The sequence below is a fragment of the Accipiter gentilis genome, chromosome 33, assembly GCF_929443795.1.
Source record: "Accipiter gentilis chromosome 33, bAccGen1.1, whole genome shotgun sequence".
Classification (NCBI taxonomy): domain Eukaryota; kingdom Metazoa; phylum Chordata; class Aves; order Accipitriformes; family Accipitridae; genus Astur; species Astur gentilis.
In genome coordinates, this window is record NC_064912.1 from 7,777,513 (window position 1) to 7,805,489 (window position 27,977).

Genomic DNA, 27,977 nt, shown 5'->3' on the forward strand with positions numbered 1-27,977 from the left:
GTTAATTAAGCTTTCTGAGGTTATGGTTATACCTCTTACATAGTTGCATCAGTCACTTGTAACGCAAAATGGAAAATACAAAAGAGCTTGCGATAACTGTTTGTTAAAAATATCAAATTTGGGTGTTTTGTTTTGGTTTTTTTGTTGTTTTTTTTTTTTAGAAATAGAGATGGTAATCATGGAGAGATGTAAACTGTCAGAACTGTCTATCTCTACTGTGACAGAACAGAATACAACAGATGAAGAAAAGAGTGCAGCTGCCTCTGGGAGTGAGATAACAAACTGGAACAGGTATAAAGGAACTGTAATATATTTTGCTGTATTGCTTCCTTACTTGCCTTCCTGTTAACTCTCTCACTTCTCTTAAGGGATGTTTCAAATCTACCTCAAATTAAAATTACAGGGGTTCTTGTGGATCACAAATAAGTGAGGCAACAGAAAAATGGCATATGGCCTCTACTGATCAGTTTCAGAAATAGTCTTGTTCCTATGTAAAGTTTTTGCTTTCCTTTCATTCCAGAATTTTCTGAACTTCTAAATTAAGCCAGAAGTTTTCTTAATGATATTTATGGTCACGTGTCAATTTTGTATACATCTGTAGGGGAAAAAACTAGGGAAATTCCTCAGTTCAGCGCTGAACTTTGCAGAATTTTAGTAGTAGTTAGTTTGCGAATAAACCCAGTCTAAGCTATGTACAGTTTCTAAGGTCCATAAGTATACCTTAGGGTTATTGAAAACTCTTGGAAATGCAGCTTTTAAGTGTTTCTGGGAGCAGAAATTGCCTTGACTTCAAAATTTAAACTTGGATATATTAAATTAAAGACACTTTCTCAGTAAGAATTTTGCATTCTTGTTATTAGATTTATAAAGAAAAGAAATGGAACGTGCCATCTCTGACACAAAAGTAATTGCAAATGTGTCCCTTGGGGAAATGCACATTTTTAATAGGATTTCAAATTTATTTTTAAACTTGGGAAATATGCTGCCTGGTATTCCCAGAATTTCATTCTGTCTCCATTATAGCTTTGATGTAGCTTAGATTACATTCATTAATAAAGATAACATTTAATTTCAGTGTAAAAGTGAAATTGAACCTTGACTTGAACTGGCTTTAAAATACATTGTTCTAGATTATTGATATTTTGACTAAAATATGTGCCAAATGGCTTTTAGAAAGAAATTGGTAATGACTGCACTGAATGCTAAAGCAACTAGGATGCTCAGGTCTTGAAAAGTGCAAAAAACTTAGATGGGGAGATGTCAGTGCATTTGGCAAATGTCTGCATTTCAGGACTCCTTTGATCTGCAGATATGATCTGACAGCATCCTGCATCTTTTCTAAAAATGAACAGCATCAAGGAATGTGCAGAGCTAAAAATATTTTTAAAATTAGGATAGACCTTGTGTAGGGCATTTCTGGCCTTAGTTTTGTACATGAATTTCTGGAAATATCAGTGGATAAGCTGCTACAGCTTAAGATTATGTGTTATTCCATATGCCAAATGTAATATTTGAAACACTAGCTAAATCTCTCAAATTTGCTCAAGTGTGTATAGCTTCTTTCCTACACTGATTGGAATCACTGAGTCTTGTGGATAAGGTGAGCCATGTGGATAAGGTGCTATGTGGTAGTGGAAAATGTGGTGATCTTTTATTTCATGCTTGAAGTGGGAGAAACTTCCATAAGTGGAATAATCATTAATGATTGTGGTGATAGTGATTTCTAATGTGTTGTGGTCTTCAGTTGTGGACACGCTCCACAAGAATAAATAATTTGAAAAATACCCGTATGGCATTTGATCCAATTTCTATGAAGTCATTAGTAAAAAGCTAGTAAAGCAAGAAAATGCTTACAGAATTAAGAAATACATTTGAAAATAATTGCCATGTAGCCTTTAATATTAAAAGTGGTTTTTAAAAACTGTCCAATAGTTGTTGAAAAATAAATGGAAAACAGCACAGCTTGCAGTTAAAAATCTGTAGCTATAAAAGGTAAGTCAAATTTTCAGTTTCCCTTAGCCCTTTTTTCTACTGTGAAGAATACAAAAGAGAAAGTTTATTTATTTTTGGTGTAACTTTATTTTGATGTGCCTCACTATGGGAAAGTTTAAGTCTAAAGGCTTGTTTTAAATTAACTTCCTTTTATGATATGCTACACAGTGAAGTTCGTTTCCAGAATGCAAAACCTTCATGCTATGTTGCGCTTTCTGTTGCTGCTTCCTTATAGCTGAAGTTTTTCTGGGTCTGTCCTACTATTTAGTCTGTATGAGGATCTGTTGATGAGTGGGATTCCTAGAAGTTGTTTTGGCTTCAGATTATTGCGATTGAGAGTTTGATAATGCAGATAGATAGATGCAGTGAAGAAGCATCTGCAATGAAAATTATTTCTCTCACTGCTGTAATCATATTTTTTTAAAATGATGTAGTTTCACAAACCTAAGTAGCATGTAGGGAAAAAACAGTGAAAAATGCATTAGAGATTACAGAAGTTGTTTAATGTAATTAAACATGTAACCATGTAATATTAGTGTTAATGGAACAGCTACTGATATTTCTGCACCTTTGACCTCTTAAAACATTTGTTTTAATAAAATTAAAATAAATATTACTTTTACATCGTAGCTCAGTTTTTAGTGTAATGACCAGCTAATGTTGGTCTGACAACAGACCTAGTGTTATTTAACATTTAAGTGTTTTAGTAATCTTGAACCTGGATATCTTGGTCCTCTTTTTTCTTTAGGCCTTGAAGCTGAACTCCCTTTGCTATGTGCAAAGCACCCCATTTCAGGATGTCATGAGGCTTGTATGCCTTGTTTAATGCTTAGGAACACTGAAGGCACTCTTGATTTATTTTCAACATTGCTAATTCTTTAGACTGTTTTTGCTTGAATAGTTATGTTCTTCTGAGATCTACAATAGGAACATCACATGTGAAATTTGGCTTGGGTACATACAGCAGTGTTGAACTTGGGCAAAGAGGGATCAAAACTCAAGTGGTATTTAAGTATATCACAGAGGGTGCTTGTAATCCAGCTTCAGAAATGCACAAACATATGACTGCAATGTCACGAATTGAGCAGAGGAACTGTGTTCTGTTATTCTGTCATAGCCTTCTTTTAGTAAAAGAGAGCATGTTGTTGAAATACGTGTGGAGCTGACGAGAAGTGTTAAATACATTGTTATGATTTGGGTTGACTGGCTTACTGGGATCCATTGAGTGTGACGATAAGAGTGCCACGGGTCTGGAGTAGGTATAGGGGCAAGTTGTGTTCTGATCTTTGATAGCCCTTCTGACCCGTAGGTAACCACATTGATGAGTTTGTAGTGGATGCTTCTTGTCTGCCAGGTCTGAAGGAAGATAGGAAAATTTATTCGGTTTTATGACTTTGGATGTTATTTTAATGTATTTTATTTGGATGTAATTTAGGTAATTAAGGAATTTTTTTCCTTTCACTGTTAAAAAAAAAATACTTTGAGAGGTAGGAATTACCTCTTTTCAGTCATGGTTCTAAACTCTCTTCTGGTGACTGACGCTTCCCTGATTTTTTAAATTATTTTTTTTTTTGCCCCCCTGTCTGGGCCACCTGTGAAAATGGATTTAATTTCTACTTGTGCTCTGAACTGACTGGATGCAAGCCCGTTTAAGACAAGAAGCCAAGTTGCCTTGCCATCAAACTTATGCTAACAATCAGCTAAGTCTCAGCCATATCTGATCTGTCCAGATGGCTTCTGGATTAACTTGACTTTTGTGGTCTGTTCAGGGTACAGGTGAAGGGTGAACTTGTCACTGTTTGTAGCTTCCTATGTATGTGTCATAGATCAAACATGCTTAAACCCAGGAAAACAAAGCTCATTTGCAGTCCAAAGCTTTCTTTTTTCCCATTCAGATGTTCCCTCCTTGTTAATTTTTCTTTCCTATAACTGTTCAACAGTAAAGTTTTTCTCTGATTGTTTTAGAATAACCTAGCTTCTTTCAAACTTTTGGTGAAAACTGCTTTCTTGTAATACTAAAAACTTTTCAACTCCATTTACTGCATGAGTTTTAAGGTAGTCTTTTTTTTAATATACAACAGTGATAGCAGATCCTTGAAGTTTACTTATGTATACACTTAAAACAAGCTGTACAATGCTTCTGCACATATACTAAATGTGCTACAGACAGCCCAGTAACTGTGTGAACAATCAGTTCTTGGGAAAGCATTATGTAACACATCCCGTTAAAACATCAGAATTAATGTCAGGATGTAAATACAAGGCATGACTATAATCTGAGTGCTCTTGGGTTAATCTTTGTTTAATGCCTAAAAATGTGCATTACTGTAAATTTGCCTCTTCCATTAACTACGTGCAGAACAAGATAGTTAATAATTTTTCTGTAGATATGGTCTTTTTCTTCATAACCATTTTAAAATTATGCTTTTCCACAGGCCTTTTCTTGATATGGTCTATAATGCACTGGACTGTGCTGAAGATGATTACTATGCCCTCTTTGTGCTCTGTCTTCTATATGCAATGTCACACAACAAAGGTAAGCAATTTTTGCTTTTTCCAGAGGAAATTGAGACACGTGTTTTTAGACAGGCATGATCTGTTTGTAACTTGTTTATGTATGCCTTAAATGGTGAGAAATTCTTTACATGGGGGGGCAGAAATAAGTATGCTGTAAGCAAAAACAGTTGCTAAGGATCACTGTTTTAAGAACAATTTGGTAGAAAGCTTTGAACATCAGGTAACTTTTTTCCATAGGTTTCTTGGAATTGGAATAGGATTATTGTGTTTCATTTTTATCTCTTAATTTCAGTTGAAGCCCACTATATTCAATCTACATATATATGGGATCTAGTTCTTTCCCACTTTGCATGTGTTATGATTGCTACATGTAAGCCAAGTATAAAATGTTGTAAAACTTCTCCCCACGTTAAAATTAAATATTTGTATACTTTAAACATATAGACAATGCATAAGGCCTGAGAATCAGATGTGATTATGGAAGTCATGTATTGCCTATTTTTATCTAGCTTTGACAGTCCTTCAGTAATTCTTTTTATACTATCCAATTCCTCAACAGCCTTCTCAGCCATTGTGCCATAATTGATTGAACACTTATTTAAATTGTCAGCGTTCTATGCCATAATACACCTTGCAAGTCTCTCAGGGAGCCTGGACTATTTTATAAACTAGCAAAACTATATTAAATTTGTACTTCATTATAATTCAGACAGTATGAGAATATGTAACCTTTTCTAAGGGATGCTTATGGTTAGTTTTTTTGCTGTTTATTTTTGTGTGCATTTTAAATAGATTCCTTATGGAGCAATAACATAAACATCTCGTACATGTGAATAATCATGTGTTTTGGGAATCAAGAGCTGAATTTAAGTTACTTTCTGCTTGTGAGGATAGTTTCTACAATACACTAGTAATTTAAATGAATCAACTGCTACAGTAAACTGAGCAAAAGAGCATCAGGTGTGATGGCATGCTTAAAAGTAAGGATTCAGTTCTAGCTTCAAAGTACCTCTAATGAGTGGAAATTAATCTTGAGGGAACTAGTTAAGCTGATCCCCTCCTGTTCTCCTCCATCCTCTTGATGGTTTTATCTTTTTCCCAGAATGAAGGAATGCTTCTTGAGATTATAATTTGCAGACAATTTCAGGACTTGCACAATCCCTTATGATGAGATAATAACACAACTAATATCACCAAAGATAGCACCACAGCCTTGCCATGCTCTAGCACTCTCTGACTTGCATCTCTGATTTCCCACACCCCTCTGCAACCAGTATACTTCTTCGAGAAAATGTTTTTTCCTGAGGGACTTTTGAACATCACTGTGCTAGAAAACCCTGATGTCAGAGATGGATTCTCTTCACTTAAAATTCATTAGCTGAAGCTGTGAATAGACAAAATCATTAGGTGTATCTGTTGCAGCTTCAGAGAGTCCCCGAAGTCTTTCAGTGTCATTGTAAAGGAGAAAGCCTGCACTCTGGGGTTGTATTTCTTAAGAATTCTTCTATTTAAGACCATAGTCCTTCAGTCTGCTGTATTTGCTTTTAGTGTAATTAGTCACTCTTCAATAACCTGTTCCCAGAACAAAAGTCTGATACCCTTTCTTGTTCCAAAGATTACTTGCTTACATCTATAGTACTGCTGTAAACAGTGAGGAATGCAGCAGATGCAGCCTCTTGCTGCTTAGTTTCAGCAGTCTGTGCTGTTTATTTTTCACCCAATATCCAGGGTTGCCAAGAGAAATAAAACAGGCAGTGAAATATCTGTCTTTTAAGAGACTAAAAGTATCGTGGCCCTAAAACTGGAGATACCTTTTATGCATCCAAGGGGTCAAAATCTACACTTCATTCTTTGGTGGTCACATCAGCCCTCTCTAAATGAAAAATTCTTTAGGCTATACTCATTGGCTTTCCTTGTCAACAATTTACATTAGCCTGTTGCTCTTTGGAAGCTATTTTCCTTTCTCCCCCTATCCTTGACCCTAGATCTTAGGTGCTACATAGATAATGACATCCAGTTTTGGTCTTCACTGTCTTTTAACAACCCACTCCTCTTATGCCCTATAATAGACTGCTTTCAGCCTTGGGGGCCATGAAATCAACACCTCTGTGTCTCGAAGAGGAGGGGTTTTGCAAGCTGTTGATTTAGTGCCCCTGTTTGATGCAAGAGCAGAATGTTGTTCTTTAAAAGCTCGGGAGCTGTACAGCTGCTCCTTTCTACACCAAACTCAATGTCAGTCATGGAAGGTGCCTCAGGATTGAGCTGGAGCCAATGTTTGTGCCTGAATTCAGTATAATGCAAAAGATCTGTCTGCTTACAGACTTTTTCAAGGTATGCGTGAATGATCCTTTTCTTTTACAAAAGGGCATGAAGTTCTCTCTCCAAACACGGAGAGGCCAAGTTGTTTCTCCAGTTTCAGGAAGCAATAAATCTCTAGGAGTTGTGTGCCTAGGATCTGAGTATCTATTTACTGGCTACCTGACAAAGATGGTAAATGCTCTAGTGAGCACTTGAATCAGTTCAAACAAACAGGTAATGAATTGGAAATTTAGGATGATTTCTTGTGACTGAATGCAAGACAAGCTTGTCCTCTCTACACCACAGGAAAATGAGTTGCAGTTTTCTATTTCAGTATATTAGTTGTTTCAAACACGTTTCTGATTCTCTAGCTGGTCAGTTTGAATTTCACCTTCCCCTGCTATCCTACTCGTTCTGGCACTGTGGAGAAGGCTACAACAGAACACGCTAAAAAAAAAAAAAGCTGAATTGCCCTAGCTTAACCAAGAACTTTGGTTTCAGGCCTTGCTTCTAAGGGAGCAGCCTTCTCAGTCTCTTGTCACTAAATGTAGACACCCTATTGAGGCTTTTGATTGTGACTCCTTCAGTTTGGATACTGAGTCTGCATTTTGCACCATGTTCTTGAATAAGTTTAAAGAAAATTTGCTTGTTTTTCACCAGCAATAAACGTCCATGTGAACAGGAAGAAAGCATCCCAAGAGTTACATGTATGCAGCTATACAGATTTGTTGCAAATTGTATCTGAGAGATCTTTAATCCCAGAAGGAGCCCTTCATATATGTTGCTAGAGCATATACTGTATCTCAGGAATGCAGAATTCTGCATCCTTGGCAGGCAGTCAACCAAACGAAAGATGCTGAGTATAAATTATTTTGCTGTGATTTCAATTTGGCCGCTTTGTTGAGCACCTGCCTGTTCCTGCCTCATTCCTCCCCCATGTTTTCTTGGTCTCCTTAATGGTTTTCTGCTGGTTAATGACCATATCCTTCTGTGAGAGCTCAATCTGCATATAGATATTCTCTAAGATATGTTACTCATAAACAGCTTTCCTTTCCAGAATGAAAACTGCAGCTCTTTACTGAACTGTTAGATTGTTGTGAACACTAATACTCGGATTGCCCTGGTTCCTTAAATGCTTCCTTCCCTCCCAACCCCTTTCTTCAGTCTCATCGTGACAGAGAACATTTGTATCACTGTCATTAATCTTCAAACAGACCTTTATTAATTGTCCCAAATACAGATGCTTAGTGAAGAAATTAATCAGCTTTGTTAGGTAGAGTTAACTACAAGTTCGGGGTTGGAAAAAATTATAAACCTCAATATAGTCATCTTCTGTTTTATGGGGTTGTTTATTGCCATTCTTTAGAACAAGGACAGGTTGATCCTCATCAATCCATAACTATGTTTTGTTTTAAGAGGTTTTACAGTAGCCAGTCTATTCTGAGAAATAGCTTTGCTATTTTAGAGGAACAGGTTGAAGAAAGATGGGTGTAGTCTCCTTATACAACAAGTCAGTGGGAATCTGTGATTTGTGTTGGGGACGGTACAAAAAAAGAGGCTACTAGTTACAAAATAAAATTCCTGTTTTTTTAAAAACATGTGAACTGATGACTTACTACCAAAGCAGAATTTAAAATCAGACTTCTGTCTCTACTTCAGCCCTTATGCTCTTCAGATGTATGGCTTGACTTTGATTTGATTTAGATGCAAACAAATAGTCTGAGAATTTCAAATGCAGCAACATGGTTTGGATATCACCAAACACTTTGGGATTTGAGTGTCTTCACCCTGTAGGCTCCATTTAAGGCTGAGATTTTTCAGTGATATATAAATGTGTTCAGTCTTTCTATTGTTCCTCCTTTTCCTTGTAATAGAAATTCAAAACTAACTTGCCTAGTTTTGTATTGCTAATTACACTCTTCTGAGAAAACTGCTACTGCCTATTAAATACTTACCTTGAGGCGTACTCCTGTTTTCTAATTTACCTTTATTCCTTCATCCCCCACAAAAGGAATTGACCCAGTCAAGCTGGAGAGAATTCAACTTCCAGCTCAACATGCTGAAGAGAGAAATTCATATAATCATGTACTTGCAGAAGGGCTTATCAGGATAATGAATTATGCTGCACAACCAGGTATCACTTTTCCAGTATTTGTTTTCTTGCTGAGCTGAAATTTTTGAAGATAAAAAAAATAAATGCTACCTAGCCTCTTGTCTTTGAGGGGAAAGCATCTGTTTAGCATGCTCATCGATGAGCAATAAGTAGGTGTGATCTGTGAAAGACAACTATCAGGTTTTCCTTGGTTGAGGAACCAGAAACTCTGGATTTCTGCTGAACAGTTGTTTTTATACTCAGAACTATACGGGGATCCATTGTCTTAATTACTACTTTCTATGGTTTTGAAAAAAAACAAAAATGATGAGATGTATAGTGATTTTAGCTTAATGTAGGATTTCATTCTGAAAATATGATCTGTGGCACCTTTGCTTGTTAAAGTAATTGCAGTGGAGAAGTAGTCTTGAAAACTGTATGGTACCCTTTGCTTACAGCAGTCCTTTGTCTCTAGATGAGATAGCAAATTTTCCCATGATTTTTTTTTAATTGCAGATTGTATTTTCAGTTCTGAACTGTTTTGCAGAAAATGTGGGTTTTTTTCTGATCTCAACTGTTTTGTGAAATGAGGGATACAAGGGTCAGTGACCTGTTCCACAGAAACATGATTTTTTTGTTCAAGCCACAGCTCTTCTCTGGGCACTTCCCCTCTTAAAACTTCAAATACATAGAACTGGTTTTCCCCTGAAACTGATGCACTATCAAATTCCTGATTTTCTGCAGAATAAAATCTAATGCTTGTTTGACTTGCAAGACTGACCTACAGAGTATTAACTTGTTATGCTGATATGCCAGTCACAGATTGAAAGCACATTTGTATATAAAGAGTTTGTACGTACTGCAGAAGGAAAGAGTGCAAGATGAGGAGCTTTTATTTAAACAAAAGCACTTCTGGGAAAGGGTGGAAATAGTGGGTTTTCATTCAGCTTGCCAAATGCTGTGTAGAACATCTTCTTTTCTCCTCTTCTTGGGGGTACTGAGCTTTGTCTGTATCTTTCGTTTCTGGCAGCAAGTGCTAACTTGTAAAATAGTAGATGGGAGTTGGGGTCAAACGCTAAGATGTCTGTCTGTCTTTTGCATATATTGTCTTAGTATTGATCACTGAGCTCAGACTGTACATTGCTAATATCTTTGGGTTTTTTAAATCCTTCTGAAACTATAAACTTAAAATCTCAATGCATTCTTTCACTCTGACTTCTGTAGATTCTCACATCCAGGCTGTATCTGAATCCTGTGGACTTTTTTAAAGGAAAATCTATACCTTATTAATATGTTATATACAAAACTTCCTTTCATCTTGTAACTTTATCCATGCCAAATGTCTGAATCTTTTGTAATTTTAGTGTAATTCAGCCTGTGCTTCAGATTAATAAAGGCATTGTTTTCATCTTCTTTTCTAATAGTATTAATTTTTATTGCCTTCTTACTGCAGGGTTCTGTTTTACATTTTCTTCTGCTTTAAATTACTCTTCCAGTTCGTTCTTTTTTAATTAGTCATCAGCATTGTAAGCCAGCATCAGCACTCATCCTTTTCAGATAGGGTGTGTATTACAGAGGAGCAAAGTTTATGATAATTGCAGAGAAGAGTAGAAACATTTGAGAACATGGGGTAATGAGAAGAGCAATACTTAAACTGCTACTGTTTTGTATATTGAAATTTGCTTTTCATAGATGGAAAAATCCGTTTGGCAACTTTAGAACTTGGCTGCCTGTTGCTGAAGCAGCTTGTGTTTTCTAAAAATGGCAGCATCATAAAAGATGTTCACCTTGCTTGCCTTGAGGTAAGTATTTTCTTTCAAATTACCAGTCATAGCATTACTTGTCTTTGAGTCTTGTAGTATAGCTGAAACAATTTGTTTCATTTCTGATTGCAATAAGTATAAATGTGAAATTTGAGCTTCTAAAACATATTTCCATTGGTGGCTCTGTGCAGCGAACGTAAAGAATCAATACCCCATGTTCTGTTTTCAGCTTTGCTGTTACCTTGCTGTTTAAACTCTTACTTCTCAAGCAGGGTTATGTTTAATTTTCTGTCTGAAATTTGTATGTTATCCGTATCAACAATGTAAAGAAGAGTGCTTTTGAAACTAACAAGCTTGCATAATTATATTTTTGTAAATGCAAGAACTGTGTTCTATCAAATTCTGGGCTGAAGGCTATGAATATGGGGATATTAATAGACAGTCTCATCTGTATGAGTTTTGGGGTGTTTTTTTAAATGTGACTTTTGAGTAAATGGTGTATTTACTCCCTGAAACAGTTATTTTATCTTTTCTAGGGTGCAAGGGAAGAAAGTGTTCATCTCCTTCGTCGTTTCTATAAGGTATATATGCAAAATGCTGTAAGAAAAAAACCTTTACATAATGTGGAATTAGAAGCAAGTCTGCAGCCCAGTCTCTACATAGTGCCCAAGGCAGCACTTTTTTTAACATGGAAACTCCATATTTGTGATAAAGAAGGAAGTGTTTTGTTGGAGGATTCCTCTCCTTTCCTGCCCTTCCCATACCACACTGACATATGTCACAAAAAGGCTGTTAGAAGTCACACAGGGTTTGTACTGGAGGTCAAGTTAGCAGTCATGTGCTTTTGTTGCAGCTGCTATGTATATAATGGAAGAGAGCCATGCTATTAGAACATTTCTGGGATTTTTATCATTGACAGTAATAGGGAATGTGTTTGGGTTTGGCATTACTTTTTGTTTGTGTCTTATCTGAAATCATGATCTAAAATGTCAATTAATCTTTTTTTCTTATTGGAGACCTCTGCAGCTTTTTGCCGCCTTTTTTTTTTTTTGTGTTGTAAACAATGAAAAAAAAAAATAATTTTAGCCCTAGGTGTTAACTTCTATATAAAGAGCAGTAAATCCTTGACAGATTTTGAGTGTCTAAAATATCTTCCTAGTTTTGTTAGAATTCTTTTGAAGAATTTTTTCTCAATGTGACTTACAAAAAATAAGTAACTTGTGGTGGGTTAATCAACAGGACGGAGGGACATGAAAAAATCTTGTGGTTAAGATAAAGCCAGGGAGATCTCTTACCAATTACCGTCATGGGCAAACCAGACCAAACTTGGCAAAAATTAATCTGTTGCCAATTAAAATAATTTTAGATAGTCAGAAACAAAGACAAATGAAGCAACACCTTCCCCCACCCCTCCCTTTTCCCAGGCTCAACTTCACTCCTTCATTCCTGACCCTTCTACCTTCTCCCCCTGCTGAGTGGTATGGGGGGGATGGGAAATGGGGGTTTGGGGTCAATTCATAACAGTTCATCTCTGCTGCTGCTTCTTCCTCACACTTTTCCCCTGCCCCAGTGTGGGTCCTCTCCTCCATGGGCTGCAGTCCTTCTGGAAAAAATATGCACTTCATTGTGGGTCCTCCACAGACTGCAGCTCCTTCAGGGCATATCCACCTGCTCCACCACAGTCCTCTCCGTGGGCTGCAGAGGAATCTATCTCCCTTTCTTAAACATGTTTTCCCAGAGGTGCCATCAGTGTTGCTGAAGGGCTCAGCCGTGTCCTGCAGTGGGGCTGTTGGAGGTGGCTGGAACGGTCCGTGTCCAGCACAGGGCAGCCCTGGCCTCTCTGCACACGGGCCCCGGCAGCCCGGCTGCCAGCACCTGGACACACACACCCAGTACATAATTGAACAAACAAACACGGCTTCATAGCCATAAGGATTCATGATATATCTGTATCCCTGTTTTCTGAAAGGGAGAAGAAATTTTTCTGGATATGTTTGAAGATGAATACCGGAGTATGACAGTAAGTGACACCCCTTCTGCCCTGCCAAATCCTCAAACGCAGATACAGCACAGGAGCAAGAACAAGTACTTACTAATAACTACTGAGTATGCTGGTGTCTTTATTTCTGGGAGTAGAATAACAAAGTGTGGATGGGTTGTTTTGGTCTCTGAGGAGTTGTGTCTACACTAACATAAATGGTTTATGTGAAATTTCACAGCTCTCTTAAATAAAAGCCCATTACTTTCTGAAAGTGAATATACAAAAATTACTTTATTCTGAGAAATGAGACATTAGATTAATTTTTTTTTTCCGGTTATTAAACAATGTGAAAATCTTCCTATATCTCTCTGAATGCCAGCAAGGTTTCAGTTTTGAGTGGTGCCACTTTACTTGCCACAAAAGAACAGGGTTCTGACGAGCAAATATCAGGGCCCTTGTCTCATCTAGGAGATGTACTGCCTGTGCCACAGTACTGGCTGTGAAAGTTTTAACAGATTACTAAACTTCATCTCAAACAGTTCATATTTAACCTGTAAACATGTTTTGAAACTAATTATCTGTTTCAATTCTTAGGTTAGAATTTGGATAAAAATACTTTGGGTAGTCAGTTGCAGATTTTTTTTCCACAGTGGTACAGGGATTTAATAAACAGCCACTAGTGGTCTTTTTGAAGAAAAAAAAACAAAGCACAGTCTACAGTTGGTGTGTTGCAATAAGTCTTTTCATATTGGAAGCATCTTGCATATATCTTACCAGCCTAAATAATAGAAGTATTTAGTAAAACATTTAATTTTTTAGTAGTTAAGTATTGCTGTACATTTAGTTTGAGAAGTGACACTGATACTACCATCATTTTTATGTTGCAAGTTCAGTATACATGTAGGTTTTTCTGTTATATCTCTATTTCTGAGACTGCATTTTTTTCATTCACCATAAAAGACAGATCTACACCCTGGAACTTGAAGTTTGTTTTCCTTAAAGCATGTTTATTTGCCTAGCTAGCAAATTACTTGCTGGGTGGGCCAATTTAAGTACTAAGTAACACTGTTGTTGTCTTGTCAGATGAGTTGTGTAAATAACATGGTACACAGCTTCTACCAAGGCAGAAGTGTACTTGCTCTGTCTGAATGACAAAGAAAGGAAAAAGTTGTGCCTTTATTAACGGTAGGTGAAGGTTCAGAGGAGCAAGTAAATTGAACAATGTAGTCCTTAGTAATTTTGCTTTCAGCAATGAGTTTTCTTTTTTAACATTCTTTACCTTTATGATGTAAAATGCTGTTTAAACCAGTGTACACTCAGGTGAATTGCATCTATAGTAGTTATTTACTTGTTGGAAATTTTAGTTCTGTGTTCTTGTTTGTTCTCACTGTCTATGTAGATTTCTGTATCTTTCTACACATCAATTAAATTTGTTAATCCAGTGTTTCAGACACTGAAGATGAATTGTTCTACGATCAGAAAAATTGTCCAAAGACTGGTTTTGAGTTTGTATGAGTGCAAGGTAGCAGTTCAAGACTGCACTCTGAAAATTCTTGTTTCAGTCTGTTTCTTTTATGGTATCTGACCATGGCAAAGTGGCCAGGAATGCTTCCAGTTACAGTTGGCTATTTTGGAATGCCCACATGACTGCATTTTTCTTCTATGCAGAATATCATACAAGCTGTGGGAAGGGCTTTAATATGTTTTAGCCATTCCAGCTAGCTTTCTGACAAAAAGAAGCTTATGTCTCTAGTGCATGTGTAAATAATAGAACTTGGATGAAATTGCCGAAAGGTACAAAAAGATAGATATTTCAGACACCATTTATTCATGAAAATAAGCATCCATGTAGGGAGAGACTCTTTTAGTAGCAAGTTTGAAGCAAACTGTCCAGTGTGAAAGTTACTGCCTTATTAGAGACTAGAGAGTTCTTTTTGGAAAGAAAAAGATAGGGCAAACTTTTTCTTGTGACTGAAGTAATTACGAATTTGAGTCAAAACTTAAAATCAAGCCTGACAGACTTTGGGGTTTAATACTCATGAAATAGCTTTTCTTCTGTAATCTTTCACAGTTTTTTCCTGTGTTTTTTCAGTATGGAAACTTCAACAGTATGTTAGGGAATGATGAGCAGATAGAAAAGAAAGATTGCATGTAAGGAGCTTAAAATAAGATGGATGGTATTAAAAATTCTTAGAACTTTATAACAATTCCTTCCCCTTAAAATACACAACCATGAGTTGTATTTGAAAGTAAAGATGCAAATGCTAATTGTTCTCTATAGTAATCAGTGTTAAAATACTTTTATAGATTAAACCCATGAATGTAGAGTACTTGATGATGGATGCCTCAATCTTGTTGCCTCCAACGGGGACACCACTGACTGGTATTGATTTTGTGAAAAGATTGCCTTGTGGAGATGTGGAAAGAACACGAAGAGTGAGTAAGACTGTTTCTTACGTTCGTTCATGACAGAATGATGCCAAAGGCTTTGAACAATTCTAGAAATACAAACATTTTTCCTTGAAAGCTGCTTGATTGGAAGCTTCATCCATAAAATCATAAAGACTTGAAGACGACAGACCTGTGTGTAGAGTATATAATATTTACCTGTCCCAGAGGAGAAACTTTTTTTTTCTCTCTACGGTTTTTATGTCTAGTCAATTCAATATGTTCTTGCACTGGGTTTTTAATTTTTTAGACAGTGGAGATATCTACATAAAAAGGCATTTTGATGACACTCATTAATATATTGTCAGTTTCCTTTTGTGATCTGGTATGCCAGTCTATCTTTCATTATATTCCTATAGTAAGAATCTCCACTGGAAGGCTGGCTGGCTTCATATTGCTTGTGTTTCTAGACATGGCAAAAAATACAATTTTACTCGGCAGTATTCATGTTGCCGAAGTAATTCATGATAGAGAACTTGAAAGTGAGGAGAAACAGCAAAGTATCTATTTTTATGACTGACACAATCTGTAGAGGTGATAATGACCTGAATAACAACATCATTATCAGCATTCTTGGGTAATCAGTTCTCGGCCCTTATCTGGCAGTGTCCTATAAGCCTTGCAGTGCCAGGAAGTCTTAAAGATAGATTACTGCATGATGTTGTTATTTGAAAAGTGCTGTTCTTCGGGTAGCTTTGCATTTATGTAAATGTATACGTAAGTATATTCAAGTACTCTTGAAGAAAAAACATATTCCAGGAATCTTCTGAAAACTTTTGTTTTCATTGTGTACAATAAGCCACGTAACTTTTGTTATCACAGCAAGTTAAGTTTGATAAAGTACAGTGGATTATCTTGAAAAGTATTATTGTTAGAAAGCAAAAATGCTTCCTAGAATTCTCTCTGAGGCATTTAACAAAATGATACTTAGAAATGCATCTTAATGGAAACTGACAGCTGCATGGTTTTTCTTCTGCTAAATAAGGAATAGTTTAACTTCTGTTGGTAGAAATTCAAAAATCATTACAAATATTCCTGTAAATTCTTTGGGATGGAAGGGTCTTTCTCATCAGCAAGAATTCCCAGAACGCTTCCTTGTTGGTCCTCCTTCCCCTGATTGCATTGCTGTAGAAGTTTTAGAATTTCTTTGAATTCGTGTACTACTTTCTTCCAGCTGGGCTATCTCTCTTAGGCTGAATTGCCATAACAATATGCTGAACTTCAGGTGTATCTTGAGACATTGCTGCTGCCGCCTAACCCGCTGGACGTCCTTTTTGCTGATAGTTTCAAATGGATAGTGATTCAAGCATCCCATGGCATGATTCTGAAAAAGTTCTCAAGTTTCATTTTGATAGCAAGTGAAGAAATCCTGTACTTTGATTGTATCATGAGTTCTTAGCTGTTAGAGATCAGATCTTTTCAGGCTCTCACTTCTTTTGCTGTAGAAAGTCCCTCTAAGTGGCAGTTCTTTTCCTTTTAACAACTTTAGGAGAAACTCTCAGAAATCAGATATCTCTCAAGTTATCAAAAGGCACATGTCCAAAATCCAGACAGCCAACCCCTCTGACTTAAAACATTAAAATGACAAGAAGTTGTTAGGCTGCTTTCTGAAATCAGCTACTACTGCTTGATCAAGCCTTCTGCCCAGAATCAGATGCTCTTTTGAATTGTTGTTAGTCCAGTTACCGCTTGTTGGTTCCATGTCTTCCTTCTGATTTCTCTAGTCGTAAAGACGGTACTGCTTACCAGTCACCTAGAATAATGCAAACTCATTTACATGCTTATTTGGGAAGTAATGAACAGTATGGGTCTCAAACTCTGCACCTCGGAGTACATAGCAAGCAAAGACTTTGAGAGAAGATTTTGAACTAGCTGTGAGAACGCTATTTCATGGGAATGTAATAAGATATGGTTGGTTTCCCTGCAAATTACTATTTCTTTGCACATGGTATGTGTATATAGATGGAGGAATCAGCGCAAAGTACACCTCATCATAATGTGTAGTTCTTTAATGCAGATAGCAGTTCATATTTGTTCCTACCTAACCAAGAAAACAAAGTCAGCTGAAAAAAATTTCTAGGCTGCTGAACTGCTCTGCTGTTTTGAGATCTAATAAAATCTTTAATTATAAAGATTATAAATTATATAGTTATAAAATAATTATAGGAAGCCACAAATCACATGCTTTTGGGTTTATAATGATATAGCTAGCAAACTGAGGGCTATTGTAGGAAGCAGAGTGTAGTTCTTTTTTCACCTGATGTTCTTGTTTATTATTTTTTTATTGCAAAGGCTAAAGTTCTGATTTTCTTCCCTACTCCTATAGATTATTCTGCAGTAAAAGTGATTACATGTTTGGAGATGAGTGACATTAGTTTTATAGGGAATGTATGTGAGGGAAATTAATGCTGTGTCTAGGAAGAAAAGACAATTGAGGGGAAAATAAGTGAAAGCAGGCTGAGTGATGCCTGCCCTCTGAATTAAAAAAAAACCCAAACATTTTTGGGTTTGATTTTTGGATTACCAAAAATGCAAGGATGTTGCTGTTCTTGATTGAATTTGGAAAATTTTAAACCTAATACCATGAATTCTTCTTGAAGCATCTGGCAGTGAAACTGCTTTATAGTAAACCTATTTAATTTCAGTAAAATCCACAATGCATTAGAATGCAATCTGTCTATATGGGAAAGATCATCTCCCATGATAAAATGACTCTGCTGTTATTCATAAGGTAGTGTTAATACTGTATTTTTGTTAGATACCCTTGACATTCCTTGCTCCAAATAATCATATTGCCCTATTAGATTTCAACAGCATACCAAATTCATCTGCTCTGGTGTCAATTTATGGAAGAGCCAGATACATGACTTTCCTCTCTTCATCCCTGTTCTGCCAAAGGTTTCTGAAAGCACCACCAGTATGATAGCTGGCCAAGCACTCGCATTTCTGGTTCACAGGAGCCACAGTTCAGTTGATTTTAAAAATAGAGGGGTGAAGGGTTTTGCTTTAAAGCAGTTTAGATTTGTTTTTCCTAATACTTCCTGCAATCTGGCAGTTCCTGGGCACTGCAGCTGTTCCATGAACTCAATGCTTTTACTGTAAGGCAGCTGATAATTTACAGTATGCCACAGAATTACTATGTAGGAAACTGTTTTAAAAAACAAAACACCGGAAGTAATAAAAAATGATTTTTTAATTTGCTATACTGAAAATACAGTTCTTGTAGTGGAAGAGGATTATAAATGGTGCCTTTCAAAATGTGACTAATAAAATTATGATTGTTCTTTGGCACTTTATCTAGTCTTTGCACAACATATGTCATTAATATCTAAATCAAAACAAGAATATTAATTTCACAGAGTAGCTGTTGAAAGTTCCTTGGGACTGGTGGAGCTTTCAGAATGCTTTGCCCTGATGTATACCTTCTGAGACTATAGATGAATTTGTCAGAGAATGCTGTATTGCACCTGGTTAGTTTTGATGAACACAGCAAATTTAAAACTCAAAAATCCCCACTGTTTTCTCTTAAACTTGTAGACATCTTAGCTAGACTCAGCCAGAAAATTTATTGCTGTTTTAAGTTCAAAGTGTGAGAGTCTCTGAAGGTTGGTTGTATAGTTGTCTGGAGCATATAGGTATTGTAAATACAATCAGTCTTAAAATAATGATTTAAAAAAAAAAAATAATCCAAGATTGTTGTTTTTACTTAAACAGCTCCTGTAATCATTTGCCTATCAGTCACAATCTATGTAAGTGTGCCAGTGGGATAAAAGCTCTGCTGCTGCTTCTTCATTGAAAATAAATAGCATGTTTCAACTTCTTCCACATCCTTTTTTTTAACTTTGAAATTACGGTCTACCTTCTCCATTTAAAAAGCAGATTTACTGCATGACAACAAACTCAGGGGTTGTAAAAGCGAGTATATGTTTGTAATATTCTGTTAAAATGTGTACTGCTGAATGCAGCAATATTTTAATCTCATTTTTTTTAATTTCTGAAGGCAATCAGAGTTTTCTTTATGCTCCGTTCACTATCACTGCACTTGCAAGATGAGCCAGAAACTCAGTTACCACTCACAAGGGAGGAAGATCTGATAAAGACAGATGATGTTCTTGACTTGAGTAAGTAGTCCCTCAATTTCCCAAATGTCTATGTCTATGACATAGAAAAATTGCTGGCTTTTTTTTAAAATTAAAACCCCCAAATAGTTATCTTGTATAAGTGACTACCAAGGATGATCGTATTATTGTCTTCTTCTGGATTTAGAACACTTCTTGTGGTTTGTTGGTTTTCGTGGTTTTTTTGGTTTGGGTGTTTTTTTCTGTTTATGTTTTTGGTGTTGTTTTTTTTAAAGAGACTGTTAATAAATATTCCGGAGTTTAAATATTAGCATGTAAAGGTTTCAGAGTCCTTCATCTGGTTCCCTGCTGTGTTAGTTTTCTAAATGAACTGATCCTAGGAGGATTTTTTTCTATTCTGCTTTCACCTATTCAAAATGCACTTAAACCATTCATAAACTTGAAGACACTGGAGGTAATTACTTCAACAGCTACACTGTGCTGTTTTACCAATACGGGGCCTTGGTTGTCATCATGTGTCCCCTTCCCCTGGAGTTCTTTTTCTTCACATCTCTTCTGTCATTTTAAAGTTGGTGTGTGGAAGCTTTTACTGCCATAGTTGAACAGGATGCTGAGCTATTCCTGAGGGGAATTGGTTTGTAATGTCCAGAATGACCTTATGATATAAAGTGGTACTACTTATGAAGTAAAGGCAAAGTACCTTCTTTCTGCATTACCATAGAATACTGCTGCACTCTTCATACTGAAGAAACAAAGAAGTTGGAAAGAATAGAATCATGAAGTAGGCTATTTGTCTGCAAATTCAATATACTTGTATTAATTTACCATCAAAATATACATCTCTAGATGACCTTATGTGTTACTAAACAGTACAACATCTAGAGTAACTCTGGCCTAAATCATAAAGCTGTAGTTTTACTGTCTCCAGCACTGACATTGTTTAAGAAGCAGTAACTTGTCATGTTTTAAATTAATCTTACTGTAGTGTGAGACATTTGCTTTTGTGTTTAAAGGCTTAAAAATATGTAGAGAAGTGTGCTTTTAGGCTAGAGTTGAAAAGAAAGTGCATGATAATATAAAAACTATTAATTCCATTTGTTGTAATCAAAACCCAGAAAAATTTGACATATTGGTGTTAGCTGATAAGTGGTTAACTTGTTCAGGCAGTTGTCCTATTAAGAACTTGCAGGTACCATTTGTAGCTTTAGAGGGCATGTGACTGCTAAATAGAGAGTGTGCACTTGCTAGGTTTTTAACTTTTAAAGGTTCTTTCTTACAAAAGAAGGAAAAAAATGCTTGATGTTTCAGATGTTAATTTTTTTGATTCTCTGTGTTTAAGTGCTTGTTGATCTTCAGCTAAAAAAACAGTTGCCCTAGGTGGCCTAGTAGATGTTATGGGATTATGTCCAGTATCTTTAGAGACCTTTTTGTGCATCAAGTCCCTCAAGAATATTAATCATCCGAGTGAAGGAAAAACACTGAAATCAAGTAAGCTAAGCAAAAGTTTTTTTATATCAGAACTGCTGTGCAGTAGCTTAATGGATTAAATCCAGATTAAACTTTAAACAAATAAATTACATTCCAAAATTATTATTAAGAAATATTAAATTTAATTTTTAGAAAATATATTTATCTGCAATACTGAAAATGTCAGAGGACACTCCTCTCTTTGGCATAAACCCTAAGCCATGCAGCTTAGAGCAGTGAAAGGTTTTGAGAATAAACTCATTTATCTGTAAATGTGGAAAGAATGCTTATCAAAGTAGTTAACTAAACGTGTAAAAATGTACAAGCTGTAGGATGTGGACATGACATACATGCATTTTTGGTAGCTACACAGCTGATGGTGCAGAATACTGACAGCTGAGTCATCACAATTCCCATTTGTTGAATTTCTGTATTATTTAAAAGATTTAGGAAAACGTACAGGGAAAATACGTCTTAAAGTGTGTCCTTCAATAGTTGTATTCTGTCCTCTTCCTACTGGTATGGTTTTAGCTTGGTGAATTAAGATGAGTGAGCTTAATGCAAGCTCATCGCTTTCAGTCTTCCCCAAAAGTTTTCCCAAAAAGAACGAACAGCACCAGACGTTGTTAATTACATTACGCAATTATTAGTTGTCAGGTAAAAGTGATGTCCAGAATGTAGTTACTGTTGGCTTGCTAAAGGATTAGTAACATAGAATTAACTCAGTTTCCTGTTTCAAATGAGTTAGGTATTTATTGTAATGTTGGCTCTTTTTCAGAGGGTGAGATGAAATAATGAATCAGCTTCTACTGAAAAAAAAGGTGTTTTTCTTAATTTAAGTGGAAATGTGATTATGTAGTTGCTAGTTTAAGAACATACTGAACAAAAGGTAGATCTGATTGAAATACTGTTTACAAATGTTAGTTGTTTGTCCTCCACACCCCACAAAAAAGTAAGGGAACACCTTTTGTCCTTGCTTCTCTGTTAGTCTAGAGAAATGCTGATTGCTGTCGTCATAAAATTTAGTGGAATATACTGCAGGTATTGTGCAGTTCATTGCAGGTGTCTTTTTATTTATGACTTCATTTCTAAGGCAGTTGCTTTTACACAGAATACAAGGTATCCTTTTCTTGGAACATGTAGTTTAGATCATAGATTATTAATACTTCAATCCGTTATGTATAACTGTTGGTAATTTTTATTACATGTCCATTATGCCAGATTAATTGCTAAAGTAGTGGTCCATGCTCTGTATATTTAATGGTGTCCAAGGTTGTTTGCTTCTTCTAGTGTGGGATGCTGGATATAAATGGTGAAAAGAGTCTATATATAGAAGGGATGTAAAAAAACCCTGAACTGTTAGCCTAAAAATTATCTGCTTCAATTTGAATAAAGTGTTCTAAAATTTAAAGATGTAATGCCTACTATAAAAGGTGTTTTTAAGAAGTTGTATTAAATTAAAATTGTACTGTTGATTTAGAACATCACCCTTTTAGATTTAAACTTATTTGCTGCTTTAAGGCATATTACAGTCCTTAACTGTACAGTCATTAACTTAAAATACAAATTCATACTGACCAATATGAACTAAGGCAACAATGGTACTGAACTACTTGTCACGTCGTACTTGTATGCATGTGCATATGTCCTGGTTTCAGCTGGGATAGAGTTAATTTTCTTCCCAATAGCTGGTACAGTGCTGTGTTTTGGATTTCGGATGAGAATAATGTTGGTAACACACTGACGTTTTAGTTGTCGCTAAGCAGTGGTCCAGGACTGTTCAGCTTCTTCTACTGCCCTGCCAGTGAAGTAGGCTGGGGGTGCACAAGAAGTTGGGAGGAGACGCAGCCAGGACAGCTGACCCAAATTGGCCAAAGGGATATTCCAGACCATACGACACCATGCCCCATATATAAACTAGGGGGAAAGCTGGCTGGGGGCCGCTGCTTGGGAACTAGCTGAGCGTTGGTCAGTGGGTGGTGAGCAATTGCATTGTGTATCACTTATTTTGTATATTCCAATTCTTTTATTATTATTATTGTCATTTTATTATAATTATTATTCTCTTCCTTTCTGTCCTATTAAACTGTCTTTATCTCAACCCATGAGGTTTGTTTGGGGTTTTTTTTCCACTGATTCTCTCCCCCATCCCACTGGCCAAGGGGGAGTGAGTGAATGGCTATGTGGTATTCAGCTGCCTGCTGGATTAAACCATGACAGTCCTTTTTTGGCGCCCAACACAGGGCCCAAAGGGTTGAGATAATGACAGATCTGACCAGAGTGTGTTAAAACAAATTTGTTATAAGCATTCATTGTATTAGTTTAATAGTTGCTGGTCACAATGCTTATTTATTTACTCTCAGAGTTGTGCTTGTTCTCAGAGTTGCTCTGAGAACTTACTTACTCTATACATTCTCTGTTATGCTGTTTATCACCTCTGGGGGCTGGGTTAAGGCTATAATTTTGTTGTACTTTGTAATACTGCCTTATGATACGACAAAATTGCTGGTCATGAGATTAATCTGTACTCAGCGTTGCCGCCATCTCTGTACTTCAGGAGCCATGTCTCGGAAACGATCAATAATTACACTCTTTACCTTTTCTTCTCGGAGAGACAATCTATGGGGGAGACAAGAGGGGACACTTTCCCCTGCTCCTTCATCCTCCCTTTCTCTTTCACCTTCCCCTTTTTCTCCAGGCTAGTTACAATAGCTCTTGAGAATTTTGAATATTCTTGGGATGTTCAACCAGCATGTTCCTGTTTGATATGTCTCCTACTCCTGAATGTGTTTCAGGTCTTGTTTAAAGTTAAACAGCTGTTAAGAATACCATCCAGAGGTCTACCCTAGGCTAGAGAGTTGTGAGTGGTGGGGTGTGTGGGATTACTATTACTATTACTATGGGCAAGTACCTAGGACAGTGGGTACCTCCAGTGTTTTGGAACTTCACCCCTGAACAAGTGCAGAATCCTGAAAAACTAATAAAATATTTGGAAAAAGTATTCTGCCACCCTGGCAAATCCAGAGACACAAATCTCTGCAGCATGGTGGGGCCTGACCCATGCCTAATGAGCCCTGTTCAACACTGTTCGGTATGTTCAAGGGGAAGAGAAAGTCTCTGGATCTGATGACAATGTGACAAGCACTGCGGACACTCCAACCCTGGTGACAGGCACTGCAGCTGAGCCAGAGAACCACTGGTATCAGTCACCCCTATACACAAGAATAAATGTTGGAAGCGAAATCAACTCCTCTAGGAAAGGAAGAAACTCTTCCCTTACTAGGGGAAGAAGTGGATGAGACAGACTACTCCAAGGGAGGGCCATCATGAAATCAGGAGGAGGAAGAGGAAGAACTCATAAATGAGGCAGTAACCCAATCCCTATCCCTGAGTGAGCTGCGAGATATGCAAAAAGATTTCAGCCTGGTCCAGGCGAGCACATTGTCACCTGGCTGCTCCGATACTGGGGTAATGGTGCCAGTAGCCTGGAATTAGAGGGCAGGGAAACCAAACAGCTGGGATCCCTTTCTAGGGAAGGGGGCATTGACAAAGCGATTGGAAAAGGGGCACAAGTCCTCAGCCTCTGGAGGTGACTCCTGTCAGGTGTGAAGGAAAGGTACCCCTTCAAGGAAGATGTTCTATGTCACTCAGGCAAGTGGACCACCATGGAGAGAGGTATCCAGTACCTTAGGGAATTAGCCATGCTGGAGGTGATTTATGATGACCTGAACAACAAGCAGTTATCCAAAGACCCAGGTGAAGTCAAGTGTACATGACCCATGTGGTGGGAGTTTGTGCAGAACACACCATCATCGTATGCCAACTCATTGGCAGAAATGACCTGGAAAGATGGAGCGGGACAGACAGTGGACAAATTGGCTGGCCAGCTCCAGCAATATGAAGAAAGTATCTCTTCTTCCTTTGAGGGCTGCGTCTCGGCTGTGGAGAAACTGTCCAAAAAACTGTCCTGGGAGTTCCAGCAATTCAAAGAGGATATGCCCTACTCCCTACCTGTATGGACCAGTATCTCAGCTATTAAGAGTAAGTGTTCCTCTGCTCAAGAGAGAGGATATAGTGGGTACACACCGCGGGCCACCCTGTGGTTTTACCTGCATGACCACAGAGAGGACATGAGGAGGCGGTATGGAAAACCTACCTTCACCCTAGAGGCATAGGTATATGAGTTGCAAAGAAAAACAATCACAAAAGGGTTTGGTTTTTTTCAGGAAAATTGCTGCTCCAGTTTTTAGTGGGCAGTCCCCCAGACAGAGTAGAAGGGCTGATCTTATTTCTGATCTTAATAAAGGGACTTCTGATTTATATTTACAACAAGTAAGTAATGAATACTATGACCAGGACTGGAGGGGTCTGTCTCCAGCCAGGTGGAGGAAGGGGACAACTAGGTTTACTGGACTGCGTGGGTTTGGTGGCCTGGCATGTCAGATCCACAGGAGTATAAGGCTCTAGTGGACACCAGTGCACTGTATACCCTAATGCCATCAAACTATAAAGGGGCAGAACCCATCTGATTTCTGGAATGACAGGGGGATCCCAACAGCTAACTGTATTGGAGGCTGAAGGGAGCCTAACCAGGAATGAGTGGCAAAATCACCCCATTGTGACTGGCTAAGAGGTTCCGTGCATTATTGGTATAGACTACCTCAGGAGAGGGTATTTCAAGGACCCCAAAGGGTACTAGTGAGCTATTATTTGTTAACATGTATATACACTCATATGTGTTCACACACGTGCATATGTAAGTAGAGAAGAAAAATAGGTTCCGTTGCCCTACCCATGAAACCTATGTACTGGTGTTCTAGAGACCTTTATATGAGAATCTTTTCCTTTTCTATGATTACCTGATAATTCACATCTTAATTTTCAGAAGACTTTCTCCTTTCCACTACAATTAGCATAAACTCAAGTTTAGAATAAAAAATTAAAGTGAATTTTATTTTTTTTTTTTACATAGGAAGACTAGAATTATGCTTTGAGTCAGCATTAAGCTGTTTGAGAAGGTAAATGGCAGTATTTTGAATAAAGAACAACATTGGGTTTAACTGAATACTTACTTAGTTTTGATTCATTTAAAGGACTGGAGGTGCTTTTTCTTTTGTGACTACTTACCTGTGCTTTTCTACTTTCTTAATGGAAGGCAGCAGAGATGTCCGGATGACTGTAGTACATCTCAGGAGAGAACTGAAATAGTTTCATGTGAATTAACCTATTTTATTTTATTCCTAAAGTATTGCCCGATAGTCCTCCCAACACCTTTGCTAAGTATTACTTTCCCAGTGCTCTTTTTTAGAAGACCTCATGGATTTCTAGCTAGTGATTTCTAGCTTGTCTTTTTAATCTGCAGACTATTCTACAATGAATGTTTTATTGCTATCAATTGTGGAATTCTTAACTACAGTGTTTATCGCCTGATGTGACAGGAAAGCATTCAACAAGTCTCACAACTGCAGTATAAAAGCAAGAAGACTCAAAAGCGTGGACTAGTGCTTAGAAACCGTCTTGTAGATAAGATTCTGCCAGGCTATACTTTTTTGTCGTACAGTTTGAATTAAGCATATTGCCATATGCTGGTAGCTCTTTGATTACAAAACCAGGAACTCACTGAGAAGAGCAGTTACAATTTATTACACACTTAAAATTTGGGACAGCAGATCCATCCTTCATTGGAGGAGAAAACCAAGTTCTCATTAGTGTAGACTTCAGCAGCTGAGTTTATTTTTACAAATTAAACCTCTCTAAACTGCTTCTTCTGGAAGAGAACATGTCACTCAAAACTAGATGTGTTATGCATCCCTGCTGCTCATTGTGTGTTACTGTTACTGGAATGTTTGAAGAGAGGATATTTTTTCGCAGATAATATATTTTAGAAATTTAGTCATTAACTTGAGCTGATTTTTTTTAATTAAATTTTTTAATTAAGAATTAAGATCACTGCTTTTTTTACCAACTAGGTGTTAACTACCAAACCAGCTTTTGGAATGACATAAATCAGAAGGCAGCAGGATCGATATAGGACTTTCAAAATGTCTGAATGCACAAGTATACATGTATGTGTTTATATTCTGTGGACAGATGGGAAGCTGTTACAGATTACATCAGGGTTAAACCAGAATCTTTTGCAGAGATGTTGTGGTAGCTCCAGGTACACTCCTGAGATACTGTTTAGTAAACATCTAGTGCAGATAATAGACTTTACAAACAGTATGAATTGTAGTAAGAAGTGTTACACACTTGGAGAGTATTACAGTTTATTCTATATGTGTGGTGGTGTTACATATTTAAGTTTAAATAGAGTATCCACATAATGGTGGCAGTTCTGTGGCTTAGTGTATTCACTGTTTTCATACCTTTTCACAGAAGGTTTTAGTCTTTATTTTGGGACAATAGGTAATTACAGCCATAGATTTTTCAAAGCATGACTCTTTCCATACACCCCAGCATTTATCAGTAAACAAAAAATTTTCTACAGCTGGCAGAGTTACAGAAATTCAGTTAAACACATCGCTTACCCTACTATTGGTGAAAACAGCCTGTATCTGAAGGAGGAGTGAGTCAGTTGCTCTGGTATCTCAAAATTTTGAACAGAGTTCTAGCCTATTTCCAAAAACTGAATTAAACTGAAAAAGGCTGTAAAAAGCCCTTCCTGTTGAGTGTTCTCATATTCTGTCTTTGAGTCAGAATCTGTCTTGAACAATCAGTGCCTGATGTGGAGTTTCATATGCTGGCTTCAAAACACTTTTTTTTTTCCTGGTTAGCTAGAAAGTCGTAGACTTATTTCATCTTCAGATCAAGTCAACAGGTGTTAGACCTGTTCCAAAGAAGTGGCACTGGTATCTTCACAAAATGTTTCAAGTGTTTCTTTGGGAGGAGCATTTCTTGTCAGTAAATTGCTAAAATAATACTGTGTAGCACAGATACAGGTATTTGGATCTGACTCTCACCGCAAATAGATAATATTTGGTTTTATAAAGTCACTTGCTGAGTATCCATGATTATGGGGTTGGTGTTAGCTGGGTTTTTTCCCCCCTCTTTTGTTCGGGGGGGCGGGGGGGGGTGGGGGGGGATTAACCTTTTCCTTGGGACGTTTACTTTTTTTCCCCTCTGTCGCTTCTTCCCATCTACAACATGGCCCACTCTTAAGTCATCAGAGTTGGTTTGTGATTTTTAATTTTAATATTTTTAAGGCTACTAGCAAATACTCTACATTTGTTGGGGCCTTTGAGTGAAGTTCCCCATTTACGTGTGCATCAGTTTAGGTAGTTCAGTGGTAACACTTTCTAAACTGCATATTACTGCTATTGTTACTTAAACTACCTGAACTG

General features: G+C 37.2%; 1 protein-coding gene across 8 annotated transcripts in view; it reads left to right on the forward strand.

Moving 5' to 3' along the window:
- Positions 1-27,977, forward strand: part of CLEC16A (C-type lectin domain containing 16A) — a 97,281-nt gene that overhangs the window by 26,088 nt on the left and 43,216 nt on the right. For all 8 annotated transcript variants that reach the window (XR_007504522.1, XR_007504523.1, XM_049791085.1 and 5 more), the window contains exons 11-18: positions 162-291; positions 4,428-4,528; positions 8,819-8,941; positions 10,592-10,701; positions 11,199-11,243; positions 12,632-12,682; positions 14,951-15,079; positions 19,092-19,212. Coding sequence is in view for 6 of the 8 variants with exons in the window: in XM_049791085.1 (XP_049647042.1) it covers positions 162-291; positions 4,428-4,528; positions 8,819-8,941; positions 10,592-10,701; positions 11,199-11,243; positions 12,632-12,682; positions 14,951-15,079; positions 19,092-19,212 (810 nt within the window). In the remaining 2 variants the exon portion in view is untranslated. The remainder of the gene's footprint in view (positions 1-161; positions 292-4,427; positions 4,529-8,818; positions 8,942-10,591; positions 10,702-11,198; positions 11,244-12,631; positions 12,683-14,950; positions 15,080-19,091; positions 19,213-27,977) is intronic.